Consider the following 14,305-nt stretch of genomic DNA (forward strand, 5'->3'; position numbering starts at 1 on the left):
GGAGGTGGGCGGGGAGAAGGGTTGGATCGGGCTGATCCTTGTTAAAGCTCTTCCCAAGCCCAGCTCTTTCACTAGGTGCTGACCCACAGCCATTGCATGGGAGCCCAGATGAGGGCAAAAGCAGCCAAAACCTCTGCTGAACTGCATCTTTGCTGTGTGTTTTCAGGAGTCTCACGGTGGATTTGCAAAGGGGGTAGCTCAGATCTACAGGCCAGCATACACTGACACCAAGATGTTCACTACCCAAACCGTCTACCTCTTGACGTTTCAGAGGGACAAATCCTGAACGGACCCAGCCTTGCCCACACTAGGAGTTTCTCCCTCCTCTACCTGCTATGGGGGAAAACCCTTGCAAGACACCAGCCCCATCTCAAGGACTTGCTCTTCCTTCACCGGCATCTGCAGCATTACTTGCACGATGCTGAAGGTGGTGAAACAGGAAGCCTGCATCAGCGGATTTGCCACTATCTGTATGATGTCTGAGAGGTGCCTGGAAAATATTGTCAGGCCCGTGTCTGAATCAGCCTAAAAAACCCCAGCTGAAAGGGGAGGGAGTGTCTGGGCGGGTGGAGGAGGGTAGGAGCTGTTTGGGCTCCTGTCTCCATGGGATCCCCTAAACACACACACTACTTGTGCTGTGACCAGGGCTGGTGAATATTTCCAGCTACATTTCCACCTGCCTCTCCTTCGGAGATATGGGTCTGGGTCATCCCACGGCAGGGATTACCTTTCTTGCTGGTAGTGTGGGGCTGCTCCCCCACGCTCTGCTGCCTCTCCCCAGCCCCTGCGCTGCAATGAACCTTGGGGCTGCCTGCAGCAGCTCCACAGGTTTGTTTTTTAAAAGACCTTAGCTGTGTTGAAATATTTCGCATGGGGAGGAGCCGCAAATGTTTCCCATGTGGTAAGTGAGGTTAAAAGAGTGTGCTAGAGATGGGTGGCTTGCTCAGGGATCGCTCTTGCACGTACTATCAGTGGTAGATTGTGGGGTGCAGCCTTTTTCCCCTCTTCATTCCTGAAGGTCAGAGCTGTTGCCAAGCTGTTGGAGGCTAATGGAGCCATGCCCTTGGCCATGGATAAGCCACACTGTCTCCAAGGGGAAATTTTATTAGTGGCCTTGCAGGTGGATGGCTGTGTGCAGGGAGCCCAGGCTCCCCACAACCTTGAAACCATATCTAGTGTGGCTGGTTGGTGGGAGGAAGAGGGAGAGGAAGGCTCCCTCCTCGGCACTCCCAAGGAAAAGCACCTCCCTGGCTACTCCGGGGTTGCTCCGCTTGCCCACCCCACGGGTAGAAGGTGTCCTCCCCCTCCCCACCCCTCCATCCCCGGTGGCTGCCCTCTCCTCTGGGGCTGCCTGCCTGGCCTGCCCCAGCCAAGGGAGGTGCACAAGGGACTCTTGCACATCATTGGTCTGAGAAGGTCTCCATGCCCTTAAAGAGAAGGTGGATTTTCTGCTGAGCCACCCGAGAAGCCCTTTTATACCTCCTTATTCAGTCAGCTGTCTGCAGCTCTCCAGTCCGTCCTGTCTGGCCAGTGGGACTCTCTGATTTTCTCCTCCAGACTTGGGTGAGCCATTTTGCATGTCTCTTAATGACCCAGCTTGCTCTTATGGGGTGATGGGGGAGCAGATTCACTCACCTGAGTTTTGGGGAGATAAATACCAGGTGGGAGTGACCTGCTGGGAGAAATGGGGGATGCTATAAAACCTTCTCTACCCATTGTCTGTTGGAGAGGGTCTGTGCATTGGAAAGTCTCCCTCTTTTCCAGTGACCTTCTTTCTCTTTGGTTTCATGCCTTCCCCTCCCTTAGTTGGTTCTGCTCTGCAGCTTGAGTGGCAAGGGAGCTGCAGGCTGCCTAATGCTGACCTGCTTAGGGCCAAGGACACGGGGATCGTTGCCTGCAGTAACATGGCAATGCTACCTACTTACGCCCCTTTCTCCAGCTTCCAACCCGGTCTTTGCAGTGCCTTCCTCCCCAAAAACACCCTCAGACAGGGACTGACATCCAAATTTACCATGTCCCCTCCTAGAACAGGTGATTTAAAGCCCATGTTACAGGCAGCAAGCTGCAGCTTGGTGTTGTCCCCTCGCTTTCTCGGCATCGCTGTCGCCGAAGTGGGTGCGTGCACGCGCGGGGCAGGGATATAAGTAAAAATAGCTGGCGTTCCTCAGCCGCCCCGTCCCTCAGCTGTAGCCCAGCCACCTGCGGTGGCTTTTGCTTTGCATCGCCCCGACCTCCCTGAGTCACGGGGGCTGGCACCGGGGAAAGGCTGCTGTCCGAGGAGACAGCTGCAGCTCCTTCTGCAGCTCCCTGACCATTTTTAGAAGCACTTTTCCTCCCTCCTCCCTAAAGTAATGTGATGGGCCTGCACATTTTCCAGGATAAAGTTTCCTTGGCCCTGCAAGCTGTGCCTCCTCCCTCGGGCATGAGCCCCCATTAACACTTCACCTCCTGACAGAGCCTCCCAGGTCTGCGGATGGCTGTGTTTCGGGGGCTTGCCTGCTCTGCAAAGGACTAGCTTAGTTTGGGCTCAGCTGACACTCCTGCATCCTTCCATTAGGAGATACAAGCAGGAGATCTAGCAAGCTCTGCTGGAAAAGTAAAATTCTATTTACAGGGAAATAATTTACAGCAATAATTCCCTAATACTCTGCGTTGTACCTGTAAAATTTCCACTTAAAGGAAATGCAAGGAATCATCTGAGGAAACTCTTTATGCCTTTACCAACTCAATGACAACTTTCAACCCTGTTCTACATCATCTGTGCTGAGGTTGTTTCAACACACTCTGCTGCCCCATACAATGGGTGCATATACTGGCAGCAGCATCCTCTGAAGTCCTTCCTTGTCACCTGGGGTCACTGCTAACCCTCCGCAGGCTTTGGGGTATTTCTTGTTCACAAAGTGGAGCGAGACGGCATGGCAAAGTGAAGCAGTAAACTGAAAATAGCTTCTTCCTCTGCTTCATTGCATAAAATGGTTTCCTGGGGGTCAAACAAGAGATGTACCTGCAGGAATTACTGTCGCAAATTTCTCTTTTTCTGGCACAGTGCCATTTGGTCTGGTCCAGAAGTCCCCCAGTGCTGAGGTTTGTGTGGCTGTGAGTAGGCATGTGTTTGGCTCTCATCCACAAACTGCAGCCTAGTTCCCTATGTGATGAAAATTTGGAGAAGTTGGGAAATAAGAGCAAACCTGTTCCTCTTTTTTTTTTTTTTTTCTAGAGGAATCTTGCTTTGTTTTTAAACCCAAGAAAGTCACCAGCAGCATGAATAATTGTGAACCTTTTTTCTTGGTTTTCATTGCAGGCTCACAACCATCTAAAGCAAGATGTCTGAGTAAGTTCCCATTTTTCTGTCTCTAATATGTTGTTGGCATTTAAAAACTTTTGTTCAACCCCCAACTTTTTGCGCTTGTTAAGATTCCTCTGCTTGTTTCCAGTTCAGATGCTAACTGCCTTTTTTAACTCTTTCCCCTTTCTCTTCCTTCCCTTCCCTTCCTTGTCCGTCTGCTCTTCCTGAACAGTGACGAGGTAAGTGTGTCTTGCTGGGGTTTTTCCTATAGCGATGCTCGTGGCTTCAATCCTGGCTTCACTGTTCCTCCTTAGGAAAAGCAGCTGCCGGGTGGGGAGGCTGGAAGAATGGTTCATGGCAAGGCTTTCTTGCTGACTCCTCCTGGTAAAGATGGGAAGGAGAAGAAAAATCCCTTTTGAAGGTCTTTTCTGCCTCCTGGGTTGGAGTTAGACGGTTTTTTCCCTCCTTTCCTGCTTCCCCAGCAGGCCACAAGATGGTGCTGGGAAGGCGGTGGTCCGGAGCCGCCTCTCCTCTACCACCCACCCTCCACCCAGCCCTTGGCCTAGCATCGTCTCCTCCCTCCCCACACCTAGCCCCTCAGTTTCTGCCCACCGAGCACTGCCAAATCGCTTCTCAAAGGCGATCCAGGGGAGACCTGGATCTAGGGGAGTGTGAGCAGGGTGGAGGTTGCATCCTTAGCAAGTTTTCCCCGGCTTCTGGCAGAGCTGGAGCAGGGCTGGGCTTGAAGCTTGGCGGTAGCTGGGGAAAGGCAGGGGAAGGGTGTGGGAGGGTTGTGCGTGGCTTTGTCACTCTACATCTCCTCTTTGCAAGTTGCTCCATCCTTCATCTCTGCTTGGCATCTTCCCATATGTCCAAAAGACCACAAGCTCGAGCTTGTCCTCCCTGAGAGAAAAGAGGGTTTCGGGGACACATAGAAACTCCACAACATGGTGCTGATGTCCAACAGGTGCTTTTATTTCCTATCAAACCCAGTGCCCCTAGAAAAGGCTGGGAGGGCACTCTTTGCTAAGGTACCAGTTTTCAGGTGGAGAATAAGCCCTGGGCTAACAGTGCTCAAGGGCTATACGCTCTGTCATGGCCTGCATTCATATAAGTAAAATCCTGCCGGTTAATGGCGCACCGCATCTCTGAGCTGGATGCCTTTTCTCTGTAGAGCCCTCCAGTCCTGTCAGGAGGGCCTTAGCACCATTTGCATAGGCAAAACCCGTCAGATTTTGTTACATTTTGCTCTGCAGATCCTTATCCACTTCCTCCTCTATGCAGCACAGACTCACACCCAAATGCTGCTTTCTACTCCCCCACCACGGCATATCAGATGTCAGGGTGCATTTCCCCTGCCCCAGACACACTCAGCCTTGCTTGGTCTTCTGGGCAAAATGCTAAGGAAACAGGCGCAATGCAGCGGCACATCAAAGTCGTGGCTTCTTTTATAAATAGGAGACCTGTTGCTGCTGTTCCAGTGCATCATGGGTACAGAAGGGCAGGCTTGGTCTTCCAGGCTCCCCATATTATTTCTTACCTGGCATCCCAGGGAAGAGGGAGCTGGCTTGTGTCTTGCAGCCGCAGCCTCGTGGCCCTCCACCTCTCCTGGCCAGACTAGCCTCCGGGCCTGTAGACCCTGTAGTCGTGTCTGTCCTCCAGCTGTGAGGAACCCCCTTCAGTGTCACTTGCACTGGGTCTTTTCAGCTCCAAGAAATTATGCAGCCTTCATGTTTTCACCGGCCTGTCTGTCCTTCTCACTAGGTGTGCCATGGACCACTCAGAAACACATCCCACAGCTCCCGCGTGCCCAGGGGCATCACTGCTGTTAGCTTGAGTGCAAAGCAAAACACATGTCTGAGTGAAGAGGAAATTAGAGAAAACACTAAAAGTCGCAAGAAGCCAAGTTTGAAGTTATATTTTATATGCTTATCTTCAAGTTTGTCACCCTCATTATCTTTTCCTGAGGCACTTTGTAGGTTTTAGCTACCTGAGGCTGGCAAAGCTGGGTTCAGCAGGGACCCTCTTCTTTGAGTGCCACTGGTTTGGGGACCAACTGTGTGTCAAGCTGTCCGTCCTGGCTGGAGCCAGATCCCTGCCAGGGCTGCGGGTCCTCAGTGGACTGGCAGGGCTGCATGGGGGAAGGGGACAGAAAGGGGAAGGGACACTTGGTAACCTGCTTTTCTCTCATTCCTCCCACTTGCAGAAAAAAAGGAGGGCAGCCACTGCCCGTCGGCAGCACCTGAAGGTACGTGGCACTGCTGGGGCTGGGCGAGGTGTGTCCCAACCATCCCATCTCCCACCCTGGGCCAGCCAGTTCTCAGCAGTCTCCCTTCTGGAAGAGACCATGATGCACAATGTTGGGGCCGCTCACCCCACTCCTTACTGGGTCCCCCCCAGTATCCTTTGGTTGGAGATGCTGGTATTGATGGGGAGCTCCCGAAGCTGCCTCTCCATCAGAGCTCTCCCTCCCTTCCCAACCCCCCTGCCCTCCTCCCTTGCCTCTACCCGGTGTTGACCATCCTCCTGCTGCCTTCCAGAGTGCTATGCTCCAGCTTGCTGCCACTGAAATAGAAAGAGAAGCAGCTGCTAAAGAAGTGGAAAAGCAAAACTACCTGGCAGAGCATTGCCCTCCTCTGTCACTCCCAGGATCCATGCAGGAACTTCAGGTAAAGACTTCTTTAACCCTTTCACCGTGCCAGAGCAGAAAGGATTTGGCTCCATCAGTCAGCCTGGTGGATCTCGAATGGCTCTCCCATCTTGACCCCCTTCTCGCCTGTGGGTGCCCTGGAGCTGGCTGGATGTGGAACTGGCTTGAGAAGCAGCTGGAGTCTCTCTGCAATAAACAGGGGTCTGGCTGGCAGGAAAGCTGCGTTTCTAAAGATGTGTTGAGGCAGCACTTGCATGAAGCCAGTAACATGGAGACTAGGAGCTGGCCTGCAAGCCACTCTTCGCCATCTGGTCTTGAGCCCATCTAGTCTTCTGGACTGAGGTCTTTCAGAGCCAGAGTGGTCAGGAGAGAGGAACCACATGTGTGGGTCCTAGCAGTCGACATCCCTCTCTGCTTTTCCTCCCAGGAGCTGTGCAAAAAGCTTCATGCCAAGATAGAGTCAGTGGATGAGGAGAGGTATGACACAGAAGTGAAGCTACAGAAGACTAACAAGGAGGTGAGTTTTCCCCAGAGCCATCCTTCAGGGGAGTCTCCAACCCATCCTTCATGCCTCCCCACACCACTTGGGTCCATCTGACAAAATCCACGCCTTGTTCTCTCTCTCTGCTCCCCCTCATTTAATCCCCCCACAGCTGGAAGACTTGAGCCAGAAGCTCTTTGACCTGCGGGGCAAGTTCAAGAGGCCGCCCCTGCGCAGGGTGCGCATGTCCGCTGATGCGATGCTGCGGGCCCTGCTGGGCTCCAAGCACAAGGTCTGCATGGACCTCCGAGCCAACCTGAAGCAAGTCAAGAAGGAGGACACCGAGAAGGTACTCCTTCCCTCTCCCCTGTGCCCATGCAGGAGTTGGCCCCTGTTTTTTGGGACTCATGCCTCCCTGTGTGATAGACAGGGTTGAGCTTTAGCCTTTCTCCGTAATGTTCTTCCTGCTCAATATTTTCTCCTCGGGAACCCATGAAGTTGAAAAAGGAGGGTGCAGCCCAAAAAGATGTACAGCATGGGTGGAATTGGGTTCCTCTAGCTGACATGAGGTTTTCCATCGGTGGACATGGCCCTGCCTGGGTGGGTTCTCACCCTGGGGGGCACCGCGCTCACCCATGCACCCATCCCTCCCCCAGGAGAAGGACCTCCGTGATGTTGGTGACTGGAGGAAGAACATTGAGGAGAAGTCCGGCATGGAGGGCAGGAAGAAGATGTTCGAGGCTGGCGAGTCTTAAGCACCTGCCTCTCCACACCCATCCTCCGCTCTCTCCTGTCCTCACCTTCCCCCCGGGGCTCAAGGGCACTGACTGTGTGCCGTTTTTCTCTGTTTTTGCGAAGAGCTGCATCCTGGCAGCAGCAGTGTAAATAAAGCTTTGGCAGGAGAGGCGGGTGTTGCCTGCCTGGGGGGCCAGACCCCGACCCATGCCATGGTGCCAGCAGGGTCTGCCCCTGCCATGGGGATCCTGGTGGGGACGGGAGGCTTTGGCGGGGGCCGTGCTGTGGGGATGGGGATGGGGTTGGGGGACCTCTCTGATGTTGGTCCCCTCCAAAGCTGGAGATGCTCATTGTCCTTGTTGCGGGGAGAAAAGGCTGAGGCCGCGCCACTGTGCTCTGCTGGCATCCTCCTGCCAGGCTGTACCACCAGCTCCTGGCCATGTCCTTCACCAGTGGTGAAGAGACAAAAAGATAAGAGGCTAAGCTCCGGGAGGTGTTGCAGAACCTCCACCCATGGTGGCAACAGCAGGAAGCCGTGGGGTAGGAGCAGAGGTGGGAAGGGAGGTGAGGGGTGAGGGCCGCAGGGTAGAAGCAAACTTTTCAGCTCCAGCGGGCTTTGAGAGATGCAAAGTCGGGACAAGCTCGGCAGCCTCTGTGGCAGCATCCTGGTACTGGTGCACTGTAGGGTGCTGTGGTTTAGAGATGCTGGCTGTCCCCAAAGCTGAGGGAGCAGCAGGTCACTCCTCTCCTTGCCACGGGGGGATGTCCATGCCCCCGGCTTTCCCTTTGGGTTAGCCCAGCACTTCCTGATTTCAAGCTGCTGGCAGAGGCAAAGCATTAAAATAGTCCCAACAGTTTTAAAAAAAACAAAAAAAACCCCCCAAATTTGCCTTCCGTCTGCCCCTCTCCCATCCCCCCAAACCCTCAGCCCATGAAGTTTCCGGCACAGCTCACTTCTGCTGAGCACAGGAAAAGCAAAACGGTGGCAGCACCCTCGCGCCAGAGCTGTCCGCCGGGCTGCCGTGCCACCCGGGGGAGAAGATGTCGGACTCGGAGGGGTGCCAGAAGGGTGCGGAAGGTGTGAACCAAGTGGGAGATGAATCCCCTGGGGAGAGTGAGAGGTGAGGCCTGGGGACCCGGTACCACAACACCACAGCTGCCTTCGAGTCCCGGGAAACTGGGAGGCTGGGAAACGGGGCGGGGGGTGATGGTGGGAAAGGAGGATGCACAGCCAAAACGATGATGACCCATGAGACTGAAATGGGTCAGATGCTCTGGGCGGCTTTTGACAAGCTCCTCCAGCTAGGGAGAGACTTAGGCTTCCTAAAGGTCTCATCTCCTTTGAACTTCAAAGCCCTTGGGAGGGGGTTGATCAAGTGGGAAACGGCAGCTCCAGCAGTGGGCAAGCTCAACAAGGGGTCTGGCGACCTGGACCTGCTCCACAGCTGAAATCAGCCCCATCTTTCAGAGCAGTGGGTGGAGATCGGCTGCTTGCTTTCCTTGCAGGAAACGCTGGGCACATCTGATTTCTTGCTGTCCCCTATGTCTCTAACCAAATTAACCTAGCAATGTTTCAGGCTAGCTGCTGTAAGGTTAGACATCTCCCTGTGGCTCCGCTCTGCTTTGTTGCTTTATCAGCAGAGATTGTAAAGTTTGGAGTCTGTTCGCTCCAATGCAGTAAGCTTTCCATGGGGGTTAAAAGAAGACAGATCAGTGGCGGAGACCACATCTGCCTGTGATGGAGGCAGACAGAGATAAGCTCAGCTGAGGTATATCACCCAGAAGTACTCAGATTTGGACTGGATTCAGGCTGAGCATCCAGGGAGTTGGGGGGTTGCCTGATTTTTTGCCTCCAGCTTCAAAGCTTACATTAGCATTTCTCCCCAAGGCTTCTGAAAGCCAGTGCAGTTAATGTTGATGGAAGAAAACCCCCCTTGAGTGACAATGAGAGTAGAAAGGTGTGTCATCTCCTGTCGCTAATGGTTGCAGTAAGTGTTTTGGCTGACACCTGACAGCAATTAGCCTTGGCTGAGGACTTGACTGGAAGCTTCAAAAGGTGCTGGAAGGCTCCATGCGTGATTCTCTGCTGAAACAAGGGGGAAGCCTTGGCTGCTGGGGGAGCACAGGGGTTTCTCAGCGTGATCTATGTGATTCCCAGCATTGCTCCAGCCTGGCTGTGCCTCCGCCACAGGCTCAGCTCACCTTGCAGGAGCAAGGAGCAGATGCTGGGGGTGGCCCACGGCAATCGTGCAGCAGCAGGCGCAGGTATGCCAGCACAGCCAGGGCCAGCAGCAGGGGCTGCTGGTGGGGCAGGGTCAGCTTGTTCCCTTCTCTGTTTCCTGCTAGAGTTTCAGCTAAATAAGAGGCTGTCTGGAGGGGTCTGTTCTGTAGCACTCCAAATCTTGCAGCCTTTCGATACATGTTTAAAAAGTGCGTATGTGAATACTGATGGCAGGGTGGCACATCCCTTCCTCCCTAGCTGCATTTTAGAATTTTAATGAAATATGAAACTTGATGGCAAAAGTAGTGAGCAAAAATAACTTCCTTTTTGTTTTTAAAATACAGAGAATTACTTTTCCTCTCAATTTGTGTAATAGTTTCATGTGCAACTCTAAACTTCTCCTGCTTTTACTCGCGCTATTTAAACGCTTGCTAGGCTCTGGTGATTTCCACTCCCAAAATGGAGGAAGGAAGCATTTACTTGTTGTTTGGGGCTACCTTTTCTCACCCTGTGGCTAGCTCAGCTCTCTTATCTCCTCTCCTTGAGGACAAAGCTCTTTTCAAGCTGACCTGTGTATGGATGGAGTCAGGACAGTGCTCCTAAGACAGCTGAAAGCATGCTGGAGGTCTGAGCAGTGAGTCTTGTGATGGAGCTGCCAGGAGAGTAAATCCCAACGCTCCCTGGTGTAAATGCACAGTGAGGAGATATGGGGAGAAAAAAGGTGCTGGGTTTGCTTAAACAATGAATCTTATCTATTTAGCTGTGCCCAGGGTATATAGAAGAGGCGCTTGCATTAGAAAATGTCCTAGGAATCCTAATTTGGATGTAGCTTATTCTGTTTCCCCATACAAATGGGGATATGCTGGCAAAGTCTTGCTGACACCAGCATAACACCACCTAAACCAAACTGGTGTTATGCTCTCTTCCATGAACTGGAATTGCTACATAGGAAACTACTGCTGTGTAAGCCTGATGTGAAAAGAAGTGAGCAGCTGTGGGTTGCTCTGGAGAGGTGGCTGCTTGGGTTGTCCTGCCCTGATGGGACACCATAATGCAGGATGAAGGAGCCAACCCTCCTGCTTTGACAGCAAGAGGTTGGGAGCCTGAGGTGTGGGAGAAGCCTGCCTTGCACCAGGGCTAGATAACCTGATGTGTATTGGGTCTGTTACTCAGAGCAGTCTCCATAAAGCTCTGGAGGCATCAGGTAGCCCTTGACCTTAGCTGCTACACCCATGGCTATGCCCATCCCTACGGCTTGGGCTGTGCTCTGCAGGATATTCTCACCTGAGTGGCAGCACAGATCATGAGGCAGGTTTCTCTTGTCTATGGGGTCTGAGATGAGAGACTGGCTTCTCCCAAATTCCCCTGTCTTCTTCCTTCTGGGGTTTCCCACCCCATGAGCTGCAGGGAGCCCTTGGCAGCCCATGTATGGTCACTGCCTGGGAAGAGGCTCTGCTGTGCTAGCAAGCCCCAGGCTTTTCTTTGCCTTGTCTATTCCCAGCTGTCTTGAATTCTCCAGATCCTTAGAGGAGTCTCAAGGGTCCTTACTAGGATGACTGCTGTTGCTAAGTATACCCGTGGCTGGAAGGAGGTTGCCTGGGAAAACTGATATGTGGAGAGTCTTTGGACCCCTTGGTGCACCAGATTCCTTGGGGGAGGGATGGAGGGATGTCTGATCCCTGCTCAGGAGTAAGTGGTCACAGTTTGACCCAGCTTGCCTCATTAAACTGGAAAAATAGTAGGGAAATGAACAGGGGAGGGCCAGATGGATAATTTAATGAAGCTGGGCAATACTTTAGTGTTTCCAAATTGGATATAGGTGCTCTGGCAGTGGCATCAGGGATAAAGAACTGTCTCTAATTATAGGGAGGTATCAGGTGCCTTCACTGCCCCTTTCTCCTTGGGTTTAAAAAAAAAAAAAAAGCCTGACTTGCCTTGCCTTGCCTCTGAGCTTATTTTGCAATGTAAAGCTATGGGTTTGGAGGTGTGTGTGTTAAAGTAGGGGATCGCCCAGCAGCCTTAATTTGAATTTAACTTTTTTTAAACTGCAGAAGACTGGAGGGCTGGCTGTTTTAAAACTCTTGGGGTGAAGTCTGGCTCTGAAGCTTGAGGGAATCCCTTGCTCCTGGATTTTGGAGAGACCTGGCTGTGGGGAAGGGTGGGCTGGCTGTCCCAGGAAGCATCCTGGTTTTGCCAGACCAGCATTGCTGGGGTGGGGGGTGGTGCTGGGGCTCCTGCTCCTCTGGAGGAAGGGGGGCAGAGGCACAGCCCAGCCTGCACCCCTGTGGTACCCAACCCCTCTGGCTGCGGGGGCCCAGGCATCCTCTGGCCGCACCCAATGAGGGGGTGAGCTCTGCTTGGCCTGATTTGTCCGACAGCACCAATAAATCTGCAGCAATGAGGAAAGCGGAGATGTCCAGGCAGAGTTTGGGGGCATGGCAGGGTTCTACCACTTCCATGGAACAGGCAGGCATCCCCCAAGGTGGAAACGTCCCCAAGGGAGAGCTGCCGTCAGGGGATACGATGACACTTTGGGACGGGGGGTGGTCCTGGCCTTGGGACAGCTCAGGGTCTGTTTGCAGCTGTGCTGCCCACATGGGCTAAACTGCGTAGGCTTTCCCAGGTTTGTGGCAGCTGAAACAGGAGGACTTCTGCTCCATGGGCACGGCTGAGTTCAGCCTAGGGATGTGCGGAGGGGTGGTTTGGGAAGGTGGGAGGAAAGAGGGATTTTCTTCTACCCCCCCCTAGTCTGGGCATCCTCCCCAGACACATGGGGTTTTTTTATGGTGTGCTGCTTCAGAGGGTTTCAGGCCTTTCCCAGATTCTGAAAGCCCTTTTCCTAGCAGTAACTGGAGGGATAGAAGGTATCATGGCTGGCTCTGCAGCAGCGACGTGGTTAGCATCGGTATGCCCTGGGGATCCTGGGCCCCTCTGCTCTGACCCCCACTGACCCTGCTAACCCAGCCCTGGCCGATGCTCTGCCTGCATCCCCTCTTCACATCCATCACCCCTGTGACCCACGTGCCTGGCTTTGGGGTCTGTGCGGCGGCTGGGCGGGCTCCTTGCTGCCTTGGTGCTCTCCCCAGAGCTGGGCTTGCTCCCAGCTAGGCACTCATCCAGCCTGGCTGCTGCCTCCGTTGGGACACTGACTTGCCTCTGTGCAGACCGCCTGGCCAGGAAGTGCTCCGAGGCCTTCTTGGTGCCATGTTTTCATTAGGAACAGCTTTTTCTTTGCGGGGGTGAGAGTCCTGGCTTGAAGAAAGTTGTTGCCCAGGCTCCGGGGGGATTGGTGGCTGCCAGGCTTCTGGGACTCCGAAGTCCAGAAGTCCGAGTCTCCGATCTTCAGGGGCTCAGAGAAAATGCCACAAGGATTTGCTGCTCTCACTTCATCCTCCACATGCAGCCCTCCCAGTACAGTCCAGCTGCGCGAACCTGCCTGGGAACGACAGTGCCTGCTCACCCAGCGCAGGCGAGGAAGGGCTCTGCTCTGCCCAAGGCAACACCCAGCTTGCACAGCAGCTCTGACCTCCCATAGCTGCAGTTCCTGCTCCCTTAATACGAGTCCAACAAGCTCCTCATCAGGCTGAGTCTTTGGGCTCACTGAGGAGGTGCTTTGGCATCCTTTGAAGCCAAATGCATGGGAAATTGGCTCTCATGGGGTGGTCCTGTTCTCCTCAAGCCCTTCACAAGGAGAAACCTTGAGGTTTTACATTAATGAAAGGAAGACACAGGGGTGTACTTGTGTGATAGGAACTCAGGGGTCTCTTTACCCACGTTGTGTTCTGGATCATGGTCATCTGGTGTATGGGTCAAAAATCTGTCCTAGGAGCTGCTGCGCATGCTGGGAAGGCAGCTGTCCTGCATGGCACGACTGCAGTATGATCTGAACTAGAGCAGAACCTACAGTGCCCAACCAAGGTCAGGGTGTCACCATGGTGGTTGCTCTCTGGCTATCCCAATGGCCTACTGCCTCAGGGCAAAGAGGACGGGTTATCTCTACTGCAAGGCCAGACTGCTGAGGTTGAGATGTTTAGGAAGGGGAAGAGATGCCCTAACTGTAGGACTTGCCCACTGTGGGCTGGGTACCCAGAAGAAGTGGTTTCTTATTGGACTCATGTGACATCTGTCAGGCCTTGGCATGTGTCTTAGATAACCCAAGACATCCTCAGTGGCACTTGACACCTATGTTTAGGCACCTGAATTGCTCCCTGATTTCCCAATATCACCTAGGAAGCACAGGCCACTGCTGAGGTTTGAGCTGAGCTCTCCCAAGGCTTGGCCAGATATCTTGCAGTCCTCAGGCTTTCCGGGTGCTCCACAGAGGCTCAGTCACGAATGGGTTAACCAGCCCCGCTTGGAGCCTGTGTGTGTTTTCCTTGCCAGTGTATCCGTCCTAACACACACCAGATGTGTGAGGCAGCCGCTGGAGTGTCTTAATCCCAGGTTTCGGCACTCAGAGTTGTCTTTCTCACGGGCAGGTCTGCAGCGGCTTTCTGGGGGCTCCACCGCTGCTCGTGCAATGCCTGAGCAGGGAGGCTGGCAGCCCCCATCCTCTGCAGGAGAATTTGCAGCAAGGCAGGATGAAATATCTTCTGTTATTTGCTGCTTTAAACAAGTCACTCCTGGGATGGGCTGCTGGGGCTGGCAAGCAGAGCCGATGCCAAGAGCTCCATCTTGAGCCATATGGGGTGAGTGTTAAACCCAGGAACTACTTGGGTTCACCCTATCTCAAAGGAGCAGTGGTGGTTCATACCAGCCTGGTGTGTCTGATAACTGTCCAGGGAATACATGGGTAAAGAGGAAAATACATGAGCAAACCCAGGTGGATTTATTAATGAATGGAAAGCCAGTCAGTGGGCTTCTATTATTAGTTTGACTGATGACTTGCACCCAGTGGTCTAAAAACTTGGAGCCACCTGGGAGCAATGGGTC

At 53.4% G+C, this 14,305-nt stretch overlaps 2 protein-coding genes across 3 annotated transcripts in view; both read left to right on the top strand.

Moving 5' to 3' along the window:
• The first annotated feature begins 1,373 nt into the window (after window positions 1-1,373).
• TNNI2 (troponin I2, fast skeletal type) lies at window positions 1,374-7,319 on the top strand. 2 transcript variants are annotated; one of them, XM_030039203.2, is made up of 8 exons: window positions 1,374-1,563; window positions 3,302-3,331; window positions 3,519-3,525; window positions 5,493-5,534; window positions 5,827-5,955; window positions 6,364-6,453; window positions 6,590-6,766; window positions 7,074-7,319. In XM_030039203.2, exons 2-8 carry the CDS (start codon window positions 3,324-3,326, stop codon window positions 7,170-7,172), a joined length of 552 nt encoding a protein of 183 aa, XP_029895063.1. In that variant the 5' UTR covers window positions 1,374-1,563; window positions 3,302-3,323; the 3' UTR covers window positions 7,173-7,319. The 2 variants fall into 2 exon arrangements, with proteins under 2 accessions (XP_029895063.1, XP_029895064.1); XM_030039204.2 differs by having other exon boundaries at window positions 1,448-1,563; window positions 3,519-3,529.
• A 753-nt stretch (window positions 7,320-8,072) lies between these two features.
• The window catches only part of LSP1 (lymphocyte specific protein 1), a 51,670-nt gene continuing 45,437 nt past the window's right edge, over window positions 8,073-14,305 (top strand). The window contains exon 1 of the mRNA XM_030039201.2: window positions 8,073-8,273. Coding sequence (XP_029895061.1) covers window positions 8,194-8,273 — 80 coding nt within the window. The 5' untranslated portion in view covers window positions 8,073-8,193. The remainder of the gene's footprint in view (window positions 8,274-14,305) is intronic.

This window comes from Aquila chrysaetos, chromosome 16 (assembly GCF_900496995.4).
Source record: "Aquila chrysaetos chrysaetos chromosome 16, bAquChr1.4, whole genome shotgun sequence".
NCBI classification, from domain to species: domain Eukaryota; kingdom Metazoa; phylum Chordata; class Aves; order Accipitriformes; family Accipitridae; genus Aquila; species Aquila chrysaetos.